Below are 15,153 nucleotides of genomic sequence, written 5' to 3' on the forward strand. Positions count from 1 at the left end.
CTACTATTGGTCGAGACCTTGGTGCCAGGCTGCCATACCCCTCAGACCCAGTTCAAACGTACCGCTCCACATGTACGAACAAGTCCTAGTTCCGCGTAGGAATCTGGCTACCGCACCACTAATGGGACTATTTGTTCATAGTGCGTATATATACTGCGCTACTAAAGTAGGACTTTCTTTTCAGTCCAGTTTCTTACCCTCCAATAGAGTCACAGACGTAAAGCCTCCCCGCGACGCCACGTGTGGGAGTAAGGCCAAGTTCGCCTACCATCGGTATTGAGACATCGTGTATATTAATATTTGAATAGTCATATTTGGCACTATATCGTCGAGTTGGACGTAGTCTATTAAGCTAATAATAGTCTGTTAATATATAGTGCTTCGTGCGGTGAGAATACTACCGTAGTCAGTACCCCATCGTTTCGGGCAGAGAACTGGCTGTTTATCCAGGATGATCGACCCCATGTGAAGCTGCACCCGAGGAGCCCCAGAGCCGACGAGCGAGTGGACCTGTATACCGGATTATTCTACCGACGACAGCCCGCCTTCCCAGGCACGGATTATGCTTTGTATACTTTGATTATTCCATGGATAAAGACCCCCGACACTGCCGTGTGTTGGAACCCCCCCCCCTGGAGAGGACGCAAGGTGAGGAGACGCTCTGCAAGACGAGGTCGCTTCACGTCTCTCCCCCGTGGACCGGAGAGAGCCGGCCCACAAAGAGTCCACCTGCTTTCATCTGTGGTCCAAGGATCGCCGGCGCATTGAACGGCACTACAGTGGGTTCACCTGGGATACCCTTGGCCGGACGAGGCAGCCGGATTCTACCCCCCCCCCCCCCCCCCTCCTACTCCTGTCGGCTTACAAGCGACCGGATTAACCCCCCCTAGTGTATCCAGCCTATAATCATTAAAGTATCATTGCTGTTATTCCTTAACTATTCCAGGTCGTATATTTACCACCTGCGCCTTCAGAGATTGGACATTCTCTATTGATATACCGACGAATACTCTTTGCCATAAAAGTGCATACTATTTCAATTCATAAATGTAATTAAGTGATTAAGTGCTTGTTCTACACACCATCGCTGTGTAGAAATAAAGACCTGTTTCGACTTCGTACATTTGTGTTGGATCCGTTTCATCTACGTGAGAGTGTTTATGATAATATATTTATGCCGTGTACTGGGTGGCCGAATATTAAGTACAAAGGTAGTGGTAGTAAGTATCATATCTAGTAATACAGTCAGGGAATTGTACCCCTCAGTTACAGTATATATATATAGTACTACATGGTATATATATAGAGTACTACACAGTACCTGGTGGTATATATAGAGTACTACATGGTATATATATAGAATACTACACAGTACCTGGTGGTATATATAGAGTACTACATGGTATATATATAGAGTACTACACAGTACCTGGTGGTATATATAGAGTACTACATGGTGTATATATATATATATATATATATATATATATATATATATATATATATATATATATATATATATATATAGAGTACTACACAGTACCTGGTAGTATATATATAGTACTACATGGTATATATATATATAGTACTACACAGTACCTGGTGGTATATATAGAGTACTACATGGTATATATATAGAGTACTACACAGTACCTGGTGGTATATATAGAGTACTACATGGTGTATATATATATATAGAGTACTACACAGTACCTGGTGGTATATATAGAGTACTACATGGTGTATATATATATATAGAGTACTACACAGTACCTGGTAGTATATATATAGTACTACATGGTATATATATATATATATATATATATAGTACTACACAGTACCTGGTGGTATATATAGAGTACTACAGGGTAAATATATATAGTACTACACAGTACCTGGTGGTATATATAGAGTACTACATGGTATATATATATAGTACTACACAGTACCTGGTGGTATATATAGAGTACTACATGGTATATATATATAGTACTACACAGTACCTGGTGGTACTTCTTGAGGATGTTGTGCATCTCGGCCACGTCTTCACTGGTGATGGTCTTGATGACGTAGCGCTTGTCGTAGGAGGTGTGGAAGCGAGCGCCGCTGCGGCCCTGAGCCTCGCTGTTCAGAGGAGCGCTGCGTGTCAAAGAGTTCTGCAGGACAAGAGACAGAGTGTGATGTCATGATTATTAGTTTAGTATTAGTATGATGTCAGTTTTAACTAGGGATGTCCGATATTATCGGCCGATATTGGCATAAAAATGTAATATCGGTATTCAAATATATATATATATATATATTTTTTTTTGATCCACTTTTTCTCCCATTTTCTATTTTTCTCCCATCCCAATTTTCATATCGTCCAATTCAACCCTCCCCTGTCTTTGAACGTTGTTTCTTGCCTCCCACAAGCCGGCTGCAATGTGGACTAAGTCATACATAGCACGAGTTTATTTTTTTTGTTTATTAGCAAAGGATCCCCATTAGCTGACGCCGAGACGTCAACTAGTCTTCCTGGGGTCCGAGACAACATTAAAACATTACAACATATACATTGCAATTAAAACATAATACAATTAAAACATAGCAAGACATACCAAATAAGGAAACACAACATAGCAAGACGTACCAACCGAGGAACCACAACAACATTAACACACAAACATATTATATCTAAATATGTACATCAACGGTAACATATTGCATATCTCAGCATTGTCAATATTGGCTACATGTAAGATTTTAATTTATTTTTGAAGCTTGCTACACCTCTTTTGGAAGATAATTCCATGCCCTGATAGCCCTATATAAAACTGTTCTTTGCATACTGTTAGTGTTTGTATGGGGTAGAATAATCTGCCCTCTACTTGCCCCTCTGGTAAAATGCATGTGCACATTTGAGGCGTAAATTATTTTATCCGTGATATATTTAGGACTGTGGGTTGTGATCACTTTATGAAAACAAATTAAAAGGTTGGCAGAAAGTCTTTTCTCAACACTCCTCCAACTAAGACGTTCATGCATTTGAACAACACTAGTCCTATATGAACAACCAAGAACGAGTCTTGCTGCCTTATTTTGTACCACTTGTAACCTATTTAGCGACTGCTTTGAAGCAGAAGCCCACACTACAGAACAGTAATCCAAGTGGCACAAAACCAAAGCACAAACAATCTGATTAAACAGTGCAAATGGAAGGAATGGTGCACATTTCCTGGCAGTAGCAATAGCTCTACCAATTTTAAAAACAGTTTTGTTTATGTGATCAGACCATGATAAAGTACTATCAAGCCAAAGGCCTAGAAGCTTAGTTTTTTCAACCTGATGTATAGGTTGACCTGCAATTTGTAGAACCAATGTAGGTTTACGTGCCAATCTTTGATTGGTCCCAAAAAGCATACAAACAGTTTTTGATATGTTAAGCACCAGCTTATTTGTTTTTATCCAGTCATATAAAATGTCCAATTCACCAGCCAAAACCTGATTGAGCTCAGAGTTTGTAGCTGCAGCATAATAAAGGGTTGAATCATCAGCATATAAAGTCAGACTAGCCTGATGAATAGAAAAAGGTCCCCTCCGATACTCGAGGTAACAGCCGTCACATCTTTTCACCTGCGCGGCTTGATCTTTCAGCGTCGGGGGTCTGGGCTTTGGAGGGGCCCCGCCCCCGTCGCTTCTTGATTCTACTGCGCAGGCGCATCAACCGACCTGTAGGAGTCGCTGTCCACAACGCCCGATCCCCACCCTTCAGTTTCCCTCCCCGTAATACGGCCAATGTGTATTACTGTGGACGACCAGCTAAACTGAAAGCAATGTGGAGAGCGGGGCTCGAGCCTAGTCTCCAGCATTCGTTGCGAGCGCCTTGCCCACTGCGCCACGTAGCCGCCCAAATATATATATATATTTTTTTTACATAACCTTTATTTACCCAGGCAAGCAAGTAAGAACAAATTATTAGTTTATTTATTGTCAAAGTATGCATAATGTTGTGTTAATTCCACGATAAGAGATATGTAATGTTAATTACCTGAAATTATTCTGTTTTTGGGGGGGGGGGAAACCCTGCATATATCGGTATCGGAAATTAAGAGTTGGACAATATCGGTATATCGGTATCGGTAAAAAAGCCAATATCGAGCATCCCTAGTTTTAACCCTTTCACTGCCACACGACAACCGGTTAACCCTTTCACTGTGACAATACAGAAGGTTAGCCCTTTACTATCACACAACCGACGGCGATGCTCCATCATTAGCATCATTAGCTCCTTCTGTCGTGTGGCAGTGAACGGGTTAAGAGGAGTCCTACTTGAATATGGCTCAAGGAGGATCGCTAGCGCCTATGGGAGTGTGACGATGTCAAAACAGAATCCAAAATTGTAAGAAATGTACATCCAATACTGTATTGATGATTAATCTTCTCTTCCCTAGGTCTGTTCTTTTTCCCATATGTAGTCTAAACTAGGCATCTGCCTGCATCAGTGTAGAGTGGGGGAGGGGAGGGTACAATATGCACACACCACACACAGATAGAGTTGAAGAGGGAGACAGCCAGAGAGCGAAGAAGAAGCACTGAAAAGGTATGCAACATTTTAACGCATAAATAACCGCTCAAAATCGCAAGCTCGTATCAAATCTGTAAATTCTTTCTATCGTTACAGCCCTGCTAGTGCCATCTCTGCCGGTGTCGAGGGTTCAATTCTCACCGGGAATAGATGCCAAACATGTACAACCTAACGTGAACCAACACAAGCCCAAACCAGAACCCAGAGGTTTGCGATGTTCTGCGTGCCAAACAGCTTCTGAACCCCGCTGGGTGATAAATCACAGATTCGCGGTCGTCTCCAGAGTGAGCATTCTGGTTTTATGCCTCATGGCTCTATTTTCAATAGTTGCTCAAATATACTAGTGCAGAGGGCAGGGCAGGCATTGTGATTGGATGAGAGACATTACACAAGTGCTTATAACCACAATACAGCACCGGTACCATACATTGCTTAGCAACAGGGAAGTGATTGTTCTATGCAGACTTACTTATAACCTCATGTTTGAAAGGATTATGTCAAATGTTGCATAAAAGCAATAACACCCTCAAAGCCACGCTATATATGGTGGTTTGACTGGCAGTAGCGCGTTGATCTACGTGACTCAACCTTTGACCTCGTTCCTGTGACCATATCACGCCGGTATCAATGACTACCATACAGTCCTCTTGTATGTTAACGCTTAATTCTAGAGGGAATTTTATTTAACCAGGCAGGTCAATTAAGAACACATTTTTATTTACAATGACGGCCTGGCAGCGTGTATCCTTTCCGCAACGGAATTCGGTTTCCGGGTTCCTCTCAGTGATTGCATGTAGTCAGAGCCAGAGCTCAGCGATCACTGTGTGTTGTTGTAGCCAGCGGGTAAATCACAATTTTTTTATTTGTTTGTCATGACAAACCAATTACATAATCCAACATATGTGTAAAGGCACAACATATTCCAGTTAACGGTATATTTTTTTAATGATTTGTTACGGCGTAGTCGTTCTATATGAATTGAAAATGGGGGACCCTGATGTAAACAAGACAAACGTCTTTCTCTGGTCTGCATCCCCTTAACAATTGTGTGTATTGAGCCGTACTGTATTGTACCCATTCTGCAATCTGTTAAATAAAGTTTTCATTCATTCATTCATCCAGTCAATACTTCCATGCGTATAAATTGAGGAAGCGAGCGAGTCAGCGGCAGAGCTATGACGCCCGAATTTCCCCAAGGGGTTCAATAAAGGAATATCTTATCTTATCGTGTAGGAGTAAGGGGGATACATGTGTCCGTTTTCAGGCTGCAATATTCTTATTTGGGTTCTTTAGCATCATAAATATAAATTCTATACTAGTTTGAATATTTATATGGGTGAGATTAGAAAGATGTAATATCCCATTTTCCTTCCATGGCGGTGGTGGTGGTGGATATAGGACAGTGATATGGGTATCTGCTCGACTCGCCGATGTCCACTTCCTCTGTGGGGTCTACAGTTTCCATTGAAATGGGGGAAAAAGCCATATGAGGTTTGCGGCTTGTCTTGTGTGAAACCTAGCTGGTCCGGTCACAAGCTACACTGCAACAACGTCGAGGTGCTTCGGCGTAGATGCAGAAGAAGAGTCGCTGGTTTAAAAAAAAAAAATAAGCAGAGTAGTACTTTAAAAAAGCTTAGTGGTACTTAAAAAAAAGCCAAAATAAATAAATATTTTCCTTGGCCTCCTCTGCGAAAGTGGAGAGACGTTGGAGGGAACGGGGTCTATTTCAGGCCGCAGTCTCTCACACCATGGTACGCTACCCAAAATCGGTTTGCCGGGCCTTGTTTATTTATGGGCCCCACCTTAAAGGAGTCCTAGTGTGTTTTAATAGCCCGGGTCCTGGCAAGGTTTGGGTCACGTGCTGGGAAGGTTTAATGTGTCAGCTAATTCAAATGAAGCCAGAACTACACGGTGGCCTGGATCTCTGATCCACCAGCAGCACCATGACCCTTCTGTCTGGTTGAGTCCAACAGAACGGCATGATCCTTCGCCAGCTGCGTAGCCGGACCTACACACATGGACACACACAGAGTCGGACACACACACACAGAGAAACACAGACACACACACGCACAGAAACACACACAGAAACACAGTAACATACACACACACAGAAACATACACAGACACATTCTTGCACTCGCACACACACAGCTGCAGCCCACAAGTCTGGGCACGAAGCAACACGATCCAACACATCTCGCCCCCGACCCGCCCCCGTGTCCAGAGCCATCAGTTCCGCTCTCTCCTCCACTACCCATATAGTCCAGTCATTATAGGCCAGAATTAGGCTAAACCTAGGACAAATTGCAACATTAGCAAACTCAACTGATTTTGTATCCTCAATATGTCTTTAGTGAGAGAAAAAAAGTCCCAAGGAATCCCATCATGGGAAATGTGTTTTTTTTCAATGTACTTGATTGCTGGCAGGATCACTGACGACACTGTCTTTCAGAGATTGTGACGCGTTCAAATTTTGAGGTAGCTCAAAAGTAAAGATACCATTTGATTCTAGACAACCTCAGGTTTCCAATGAGACCAACCATGTCATGTTACCTCATTGGAAAGGGGGCTACAGTACATACCTAATTATTCAAAGCTAAGACGATTTTTTGGGGAGGGAAATATGGCCATCACCATTTTTCAAATGGTCCCTTGGCCTTCTACCTCAATATATGTTAATGGTAATGGGTTACATGGGTACCTACAAGCCTCCCCTATACAGACATACCAAATTTATGTTAAGCCCATGTAGTTTTGTGCAAGAATCATGTAGTGTTTTGCATGCTGTACAAATATGTAATTTCCGCCTATTATAAAAAAAAACCCATCTCCATGGACCTATCCCCACGGACATAAACCCTTGAGCCCCATCCTCGTGGACTGAGCTCCACAGAGCCTATCTACTAATATTCCAAGAAGAAAAAAATGTCTTTATCAAATGTTTTGATTAGTTCTGGCGTGTATGCTAATTGGTGCATATCAAATAAGATAATGTGTGATTTGCATGAGTAAACAGAATAATTCAATGAAGTTGTGATTGACTTTTTTTCTTGTCTTTGTGTGTGTAATCAGCTTGTGAGTTTTTATAGTGATATCTAAAAGTAAAATTTTCACCACTATGTTATAACAGGCATTTTTCTATATGAATATATATAGGTCGTTTTCAAAACTTTCCCATGATGGGATTCCTTGGGACTTTTTTTCCCTCACTAAGGACATAATGAGGATACAAAATCAGTTGAGTTTGCTACTGTTGCAATTTGTCCTAGGTTTTTTCATATAATGACTGGACTAATAGCATCTATAGCCCTCATCCCAAACAGACAGCATCTATAGCCCTCATCCCAAACAGACAGCATCTATAGCCCTCATCCCAAACAGACAGCATCTATAGCCCTCATCCCAAACAGACAGCACATATAGCCCTCATCCCAAACAGACATCATCTATAGCCCTCATCCCAAACAGACAGCATCTATAGCTCTCATCCCAAACAGAGGTCCAAAACCAGGGCCAGAGACCTTTTAATTCAATTGATTAAAACACGTCAATAGAAATCACACTTCATTTGCCAATGATGACTCCAGTCACAGATAGCCTATTTGTTAACGGTTTCAAAAGTTTTCTTCAATATTGTAATTTGATAGAAGATCTACTTCCATAATGGATTTAATTTGAATTGAATAGTTAAGTGTGGCAAACAGAAACACTATATCCTACTACTCTCTTAAAGGCAGTACTTTCACAGGTGGGTCGCCATTAACAACAGAACCGCTAGCAATGCTTTAATGAGCCAGAGTCGCAGGATGACACGCAATTTACTTTAGTTAAGGTACTGGAAAGGTTTAAGTTAAGAACCCTTTTCCCTAAGGTCCTCATGCAGGGAAAGCTCATTTAGACCTAAAACGCCTGCTAATAATGCCAGTGTTTCCCCTACCATTGCCTTGGCAGGGTGGCTCACCCCGCCAAAAGGGACGCCCCGCCCCCCCAGAAAACATTATAATAAAATTTTTTATTAATTAAAAAAGAATCTCTCTATATATATATATATATTTTTTTTTTAAGTTTGCTTTAATCACAGTAACGTTGGCGAGCTAGCTAAATTATACATAAATCGGTTTTCATATAAATCAATCTTCATTAAAACATTAAAACGGTGGGATTGCACAGTGCTAATTGCACCCTTACTTACAATTCATTATGAATTGAAAATCGGGGACCCTGATGTAAACAAGACGAAAGGCTTTCTCTGGTCTGCATCCCCTTAATAATTGTGTGTATTGAGCCGTACTGTATTGTACCCATTCTGCAATCGGTTAATAACATTTTCATTCAATGAATCACCTTGTTAATATTTATTTATCAAATTTATGTGCAATCATTTTATTTCATTTCAACTCAGTGTAGAGAAATGCACCGATGCTAACAACCGCCTCACTGCACGCGTCTATAAGGACACTGCGCGCCCCGCGAAAACACTAGTAGTTTTGGGGGCCTACCACCCCCCCTGAAAAAGATCCTAGGGGAAACACTGAATGCATTATATAGCCTGTATAATTAATGTGTTTCCCGGTTTCAATGGGTTAAAGTGATACATTGCTGTTGGGCTTGTTTACTATAGGGGTTGGGAAATGATAGGTGTGTGTAACGTGCATGTGCAATTTGACCAGTTGTGATTGCAGGATCAGGAAAAGAGGGCAGGGTTTGAGATAGGTCAACTGTTACATGTGTGTTGATACTCCGGATCATATAATGAAATAATGTCAATTTAGCTTTTAACTGATGCTCCTTTTTACGGCTGTATGTGTGATATACTTTAGGTGTACTATTATGTACTTTAGGTTGTACTTTAGTTTGTATATTGTATAGTGTTTGGACTTTATTCTTTTTCCTTTTTTTACTGTATGAAGCACATTCTCAGGGGGTTCATGCAGAACCAACCATTAAATTTGTACATGTGACAAATAAAATATTTTATTGTGAAACTGCAGTACAGAGTCCAAGACCAATTCCCCCACGGGGGACGATAACAATAACAACAGTTTAACTTATCTTGGCCGTACCAATTTATTTTAGTAGCTACTGCGAACCTGTTCGTGAGGTTAATAGAGGACAAATGCCTGGTGAAGACGGAGGAACTAATACAAATGTAAAAACGTCCAAGATGAGCTGAACAATCCCTTAAACCCCCCCCCCAATCCTCAAGCCCTCTGCAGCAGCAAGGCCTAATGTCAACATGAGAGAGGGACAGCTGCACTGAGGCGGGACTCGCTGACCTCCACACACTGCCAGCTCACTGCCTGCTCTGGGAATGAAAGATTTACTCCGAGAGAGGGAGGGAGGGCAGAAAGAAAGAAAGAAGAGGGGAAGGGACTGAAACAAAAGAGCGAGAGGAAAACAGGCTATGTAGCAAAAAGGGGCGCTGAACAGTTAGCCTGTGTGTTTCCATACCTGGAAGTCCTGGTCATCGATGCCAAACCTCTCTCGGAGGTTCCGGAACACCAGAGGGCAGTACTCCTTGAACTTGAAATGGCTCGGCATATTTTCCCTGCAGATCAAGAAACACACAGACGCACACGCACACACAGTCAGGCAGATCAGCAACACAAATGCCCGAAAGAGCATTTCAGCCTTTTGTTTTCCGTGGCTCTACCTTGAATTGCTGCAAAGATATCATTCTAACTTCAAAGATTCTTTTTTTGGGCATTTCTGCTTTATTTGATAGGACAGTGGTATCCATCTATATAGATATTAGGGCTGACCTTCAAAAAAAATTTGGCATTCGAAGCTTCGGATGCCATATTTTTCTATATATATATTCAAATTTTATTTTCCCATTCGAATCCCATGCCCATCGAACTAAGCTTCGAAGTATTTAAGACAGCCCTAATAGATATATCCTATATAACCTCTATATATCCTATAGAGAACGGGGTGACATGCAACCATGGATTCAAACCCAGTATGTTGTAATTACATGGTGTGTGTCCTAGCATGGTGAGACACAAGATACTGTATTTAAAGATATATCTCTTTTATTAAGATATCATAGATGTAACAACTTAAACAAGGATTCTTTGAGCTCAACAAAGTCGGTCACTATATCAATGTCAAGAGACTAACTAACTCCAAAAGTGTCCCTTGACTCTCCGACTTCCAGCTTAGAGCGACAGTTGTCTCTGTTTACAAATATATTAACTTATATATTGAAATATATTGAAATGCACTTACTGTCTTCTCCAGAGTCAGACAAGAAGATAGATGATACCAATTTCCTCTCTGTGCGTTCAGTAGAAAGATATCCGGCTGCAAGCTAGCTAGCCTAGCTTAGCACAAATGAATGGAAGCGGATATGGACTACTAGCCTAGCTTAAAACTCCGGGAGAGGTGTTTTTGGCCAACAGCAAGGCTAGTGGTCCATATCCGCTTACATTCATTTGTGCTAAGCTAGGCTAACTTGCAGTCGGATAGCTTTCTACTGAACACACAGAGGAAATGGGTGGAAATCTATCTTGTCTGACTCTGGAGAAGACGGTAAGCGCATTTACCATAATGGTGGCGTGTTCCTTTAACTGTCCCAAGATCACTGGAATAATGTAATGTGAATTCCGTTTTAGGGTGGATGTTCCGCTTTAAAGCGACCCATAGCTTTACACCCTGTTGAGAATGAAGAGCCCGGCTCACTTGTTGAAGAGATGGTTGTCCACTTTAATCTTGGAGTAGGCCTTGAAGTCATCTGGCATGAGCATGATGGGGATCTGGACATGGCTGAGCTCGTTTATCTGGAGAGACGGAGACAAAAGAGAGGACAGATGCATATTAGAGGTCGGGGGAAAATCCATACAGCGATATATCTCAATATTTTGCGTGACAATATTATATTGATACACTGATGCCAAGTATCGATATATATATTTTTTAGCTTGACAATTCTTTCCCCCTACAATAAAAAATAATTTGAGTGAAAACTTTATCTTTATCGTGGGGCCTAACAGACACTGTATGAGAAGGACTGTGTCTCAAAGCTTTTACTGCATGCATACCAACTCCCCAATAACAGCATATGCAGTAGAAATACACAGAAACAATTCATCTCAGTGCATAATAGTAAATTCCAATCGCGCATTGTGATTGGCTGAGATATCTTTCAACCGTTTCCCATACTGCCCACCGTAATTATCAGACAGGGCAGGCCCACCACAAATAGATTCCCCAAACTGCTTAACACTTTGACTGCCATGAGACGTCTTCTCACGTCTTTGCTGGCCATGCTAAAGTTGCCGGGGGACGCTGTACAGCGTCCTTATATCAATATTTCAAAAATCTGCGATCGGATTCATTTTCCCCCTCCGCTGGCCTGGGATCCACCAGCAGGACCCACTGAGCTCTCTGGCGGTTCAGGAGCGCCATCTGGTGGCCGATCGGCGCAATCGCCACACAGGATATTGAATAGAGGTTGTCATGACGACCGTAGTACTTCCGGGCGCTCGCTATGGTTCATGGGACTCTGGCTCGTCACGCTACACGGTGATCGATTGGCAATAACTCGATAAACAACATGATTTGGACGTATATACCATTATACAAGCTGGAGATGGACCGGGTAAAAATATATCCCATAATGATAAAATTTCTACTCGACGATGATCGCCCAACGGCGCGCGGAGACTGGGGTGAGTTTTAGCGTGTAACGTTACCGTCTTAGATACTAACTGCTATTATCAACATTTGACCCACATTAGATGATTGGTATAACGCTGCCCACGGAATTATAAACGCCCCCTCGCCCATCCGGTCAACATCAGATGACGCGTAGTAACTTCTAGAAGTACGTCTAGTTGGAATTTTTTATATCGCGCTGATTGCCATCAAACTGTATTTCATCATCAATATAATGCATTTGGGGCTATATATCACGTTCTGGAGAAAGCTGCAGAAAGAGATGAAAACATACTTATACATTAGACCATACTTTACTATGAATATGTGAATGAAAAAGTTTAACGTTGCTACACAATGAACAATACATATAGGACTTTGAATGGGCCCTAATAATGGCAATGTAGCAATAGAATTTAAAAAGTTATAGCCCTGCAAAGAAGGGGACTTTCTCCATAGACAAATAGCGCTGGCAATCTATGGTATATCATTAATTTAACCCAAGGCAACCAAAGTGTTAATAATAATAATAACTTTATTTATATAGCATGATTCATACAGATTGCAGCCTCTTAGCCTACAACAGCCCGCCGGCGGGACGTTTTTAGGACGATTTGGCCACCGGCACTTTGGCGACCCCTAGTGGCTCGGGTGTGCATATTTTGTAATACAATTATATATATTGAATTAAAGCCCCATTTGTTGCCTGTGGATAGCCCTCGGCACTTTGGCGACCCCTAGTGGCTCGGGTGTGCATATTTTGTAATACAATTATATATATTGAATTAAAGCCCCATTTGTTGCCTGTGGATAGCCCTTTCAGGTGACAAAATCCATTGAGCGGTTCTCGAGTTACATGCCAGTATTGTGCACACGGTATTGCGCAAAATACCACTCCCGTCCAGTGATGCGTTGCTCAGCCCGTGCACGCACACGCACGGATGTGCACGCGCGTGCACACAGGAATGCACTGCACTCGACTGATGTGCCAACTCGCAGTACCCACCTGGCTACTTTGCATATCAATAGCGCCGGTCGTCAGGTGTTACATTCCATTCGTAGAGGCAATTAGGCACTGTTTTTAGTCTGTCCTTATGCGAGGGAACATTTATGCGCATGTGCGGGAGCGCACACACGCGCCTGGGAGCGTGCGTGCACGTGGCGTCATTAGCGTGCGTGCAACCAGTGTTGATATGAGCATCGCAACACTGCTCCTGACTCAGGCTGCAGTAGTTCCGTCAATCTAGATCCGATCTCGAAAATGATTGTGGATCGTTGTAGCCAATGAGTGTGGCTTTCCAATGATACCCCATGTGCATGTATGAACCAAAAAAAAACAAAAAAAAATTAAAAACACAAAAACAGGAAGAGAAAAACAGCCGAATTAATTGAAGTCTATGAGAAAACAGAGTTTTTCTTTGTACAGTTTATAAAAATCAGTCCTAATCACTCATTTCTGAATGGATCTTTATGAAATTTGGATATGTACTACATAAGGCTTCAGGTTATGGCTCCGTCTGGATTTGTAAGCCATACCACCTTCTGGGGAAATACTACCTCTGGACTACTAACTACTACAGAAAAACTTGAGTAACACGTTTTTTTTTACAACTCCCACTTGATAAGAGGTATAAAAAAAAAAAAAAAAAAAAAAGCATTAAAAAAAATAACAAATAAAACGTATAAAAACGTATAAAAACTATAATAAAATATTTAAGTAAAAATAATATAAAAAAAGAAAAAAAAGAAGACAAAGAATAAAAGCTTATTGCGTTGTTTGCCTCGGTCTCATGGGTGACCTACGACGTTGCTACGCCATCCTAAACACAAAATCCAAAAAGAAGGAACACAAAAATGTGAACAGATCAAAGTATCCATCACAGATGAACATTTTCTGAGAAAACCTCGATACAAACTCTCTCTCTCTTCAGTCTCTTGTCATCTGAACTTGAGTGGAGCTCAATCCATCAAACAGGGAATACATATGATAGTGAGCCGAGCTAGCTAGCTCTGACCTAACCTGACGTTTTAAACACTGAGCAACCTAACCTAACCTTTTCAACACCAAGCAACCTAAACTAACCTGTTAACCAATGAGCAACCTAGCAACCTAACCTGTTAAACACAGAGCAACCTAACATTTTCAACACCAAGCAACATAACCTAACATGTTATGATTCACTATACACACATGATTGTGTGGCTAAGTTCAGCTCCAACTCCATAGTGAAGTTTGCGGACGACACAGTGGTGGTGGGGCTGATCTCTGACAACGACGAGAAGGTCTACCGGGAGGAGGTTGAGGTACTGGAACGCTGGTGCCAGGACAACAGCCTGCTCCTGAACATTGGTAAAACCAAGGAGCTGATCGTGGATTTTAGGAGAACACAGCAGGGGACACACACCACTGAGGATAAACAGGGCTACCGTGGACAGGGTGAGCAGCTTCAAGTACCTGGGGGTCCACATCTCAGAGGACCCGACATGGACAACACATAGACTCAGTCGTAAAGAAGGTGAAGCAGCGCCTCTACCACCTGAGACAGTTAAGGAAGTTCAGAGTATCGGGGAAGATACTCCAGTCCTTCTACTCCGGAGCTGTAGAGAGCATCTTGACTGGAAACATCACTGCCTGGTATGGAAACAGCACAGCACAGGACAAGAAGGCCCTACAGAGAGTGGTGCGCTCAGCTGAGCGTACTACGGATATTGCACTACCACCCCTGCCGGTCTTATATAACAAGAGGTGCAAATCCAGAGCCTGCAGAATAATGAAAGACCCTCACCATCCCAACAACAGCCTGTTCAAGCTGCTGCGGTCAGGCAAACGCCTGCGAACACCAGCAACTAGGACAGACTTCGGCTCAGCTTCTTCCCCCAGGCCAGGCCATCAGAGTCTTGAACACTGAACTCTCCACACACAA

General features: G+C 42.1%; 1 protein-coding gene across 1 annotated transcript in view; it reads right to left on the reverse strand.

Moving 5' to 3' along the window:
* The window catches only part of pip4k2aa (phosphatidylinositol-5-phosphate 4-kinase, type II, alpha a), a 128,267-nt gene that overhangs the window by 35,566 nt on the left and 77,548 nt on the right, over positions 1 to 15,153 (reverse strand). The window contains exons 2-4 of the mRNA XM_084326052.1: positions 11,255 to 11,352; positions 10,022 to 10,118; positions 2,004 to 2,156 (exon numbers count right to left, since the gene is read on the reverse strand). Of these exons, the coding sequence (XP_084182178.1) occupies positions 2,004 to 2,156; positions 10,022 to 10,118; positions 11,255 to 11,352 (348 nt within the window). The remainder of the gene's footprint in view (positions 1 to 2,003; positions 2,157 to 10,021; positions 10,119 to 11,254; positions 11,353 to 15,153) is intronic.

The sequence above is a fragment of the Notolepis coatsorum genome, assembly GCF_963971535.1.
Source record: "Notolepis coatsorum genome assembly, chromosome: 12".
Classification (NCBI taxonomy): Eukaryota; Metazoa; Chordata; class Actinopteri; order Aulopiformes; family Paralepididae; genus Notolepis; species Notolepis coatsorum.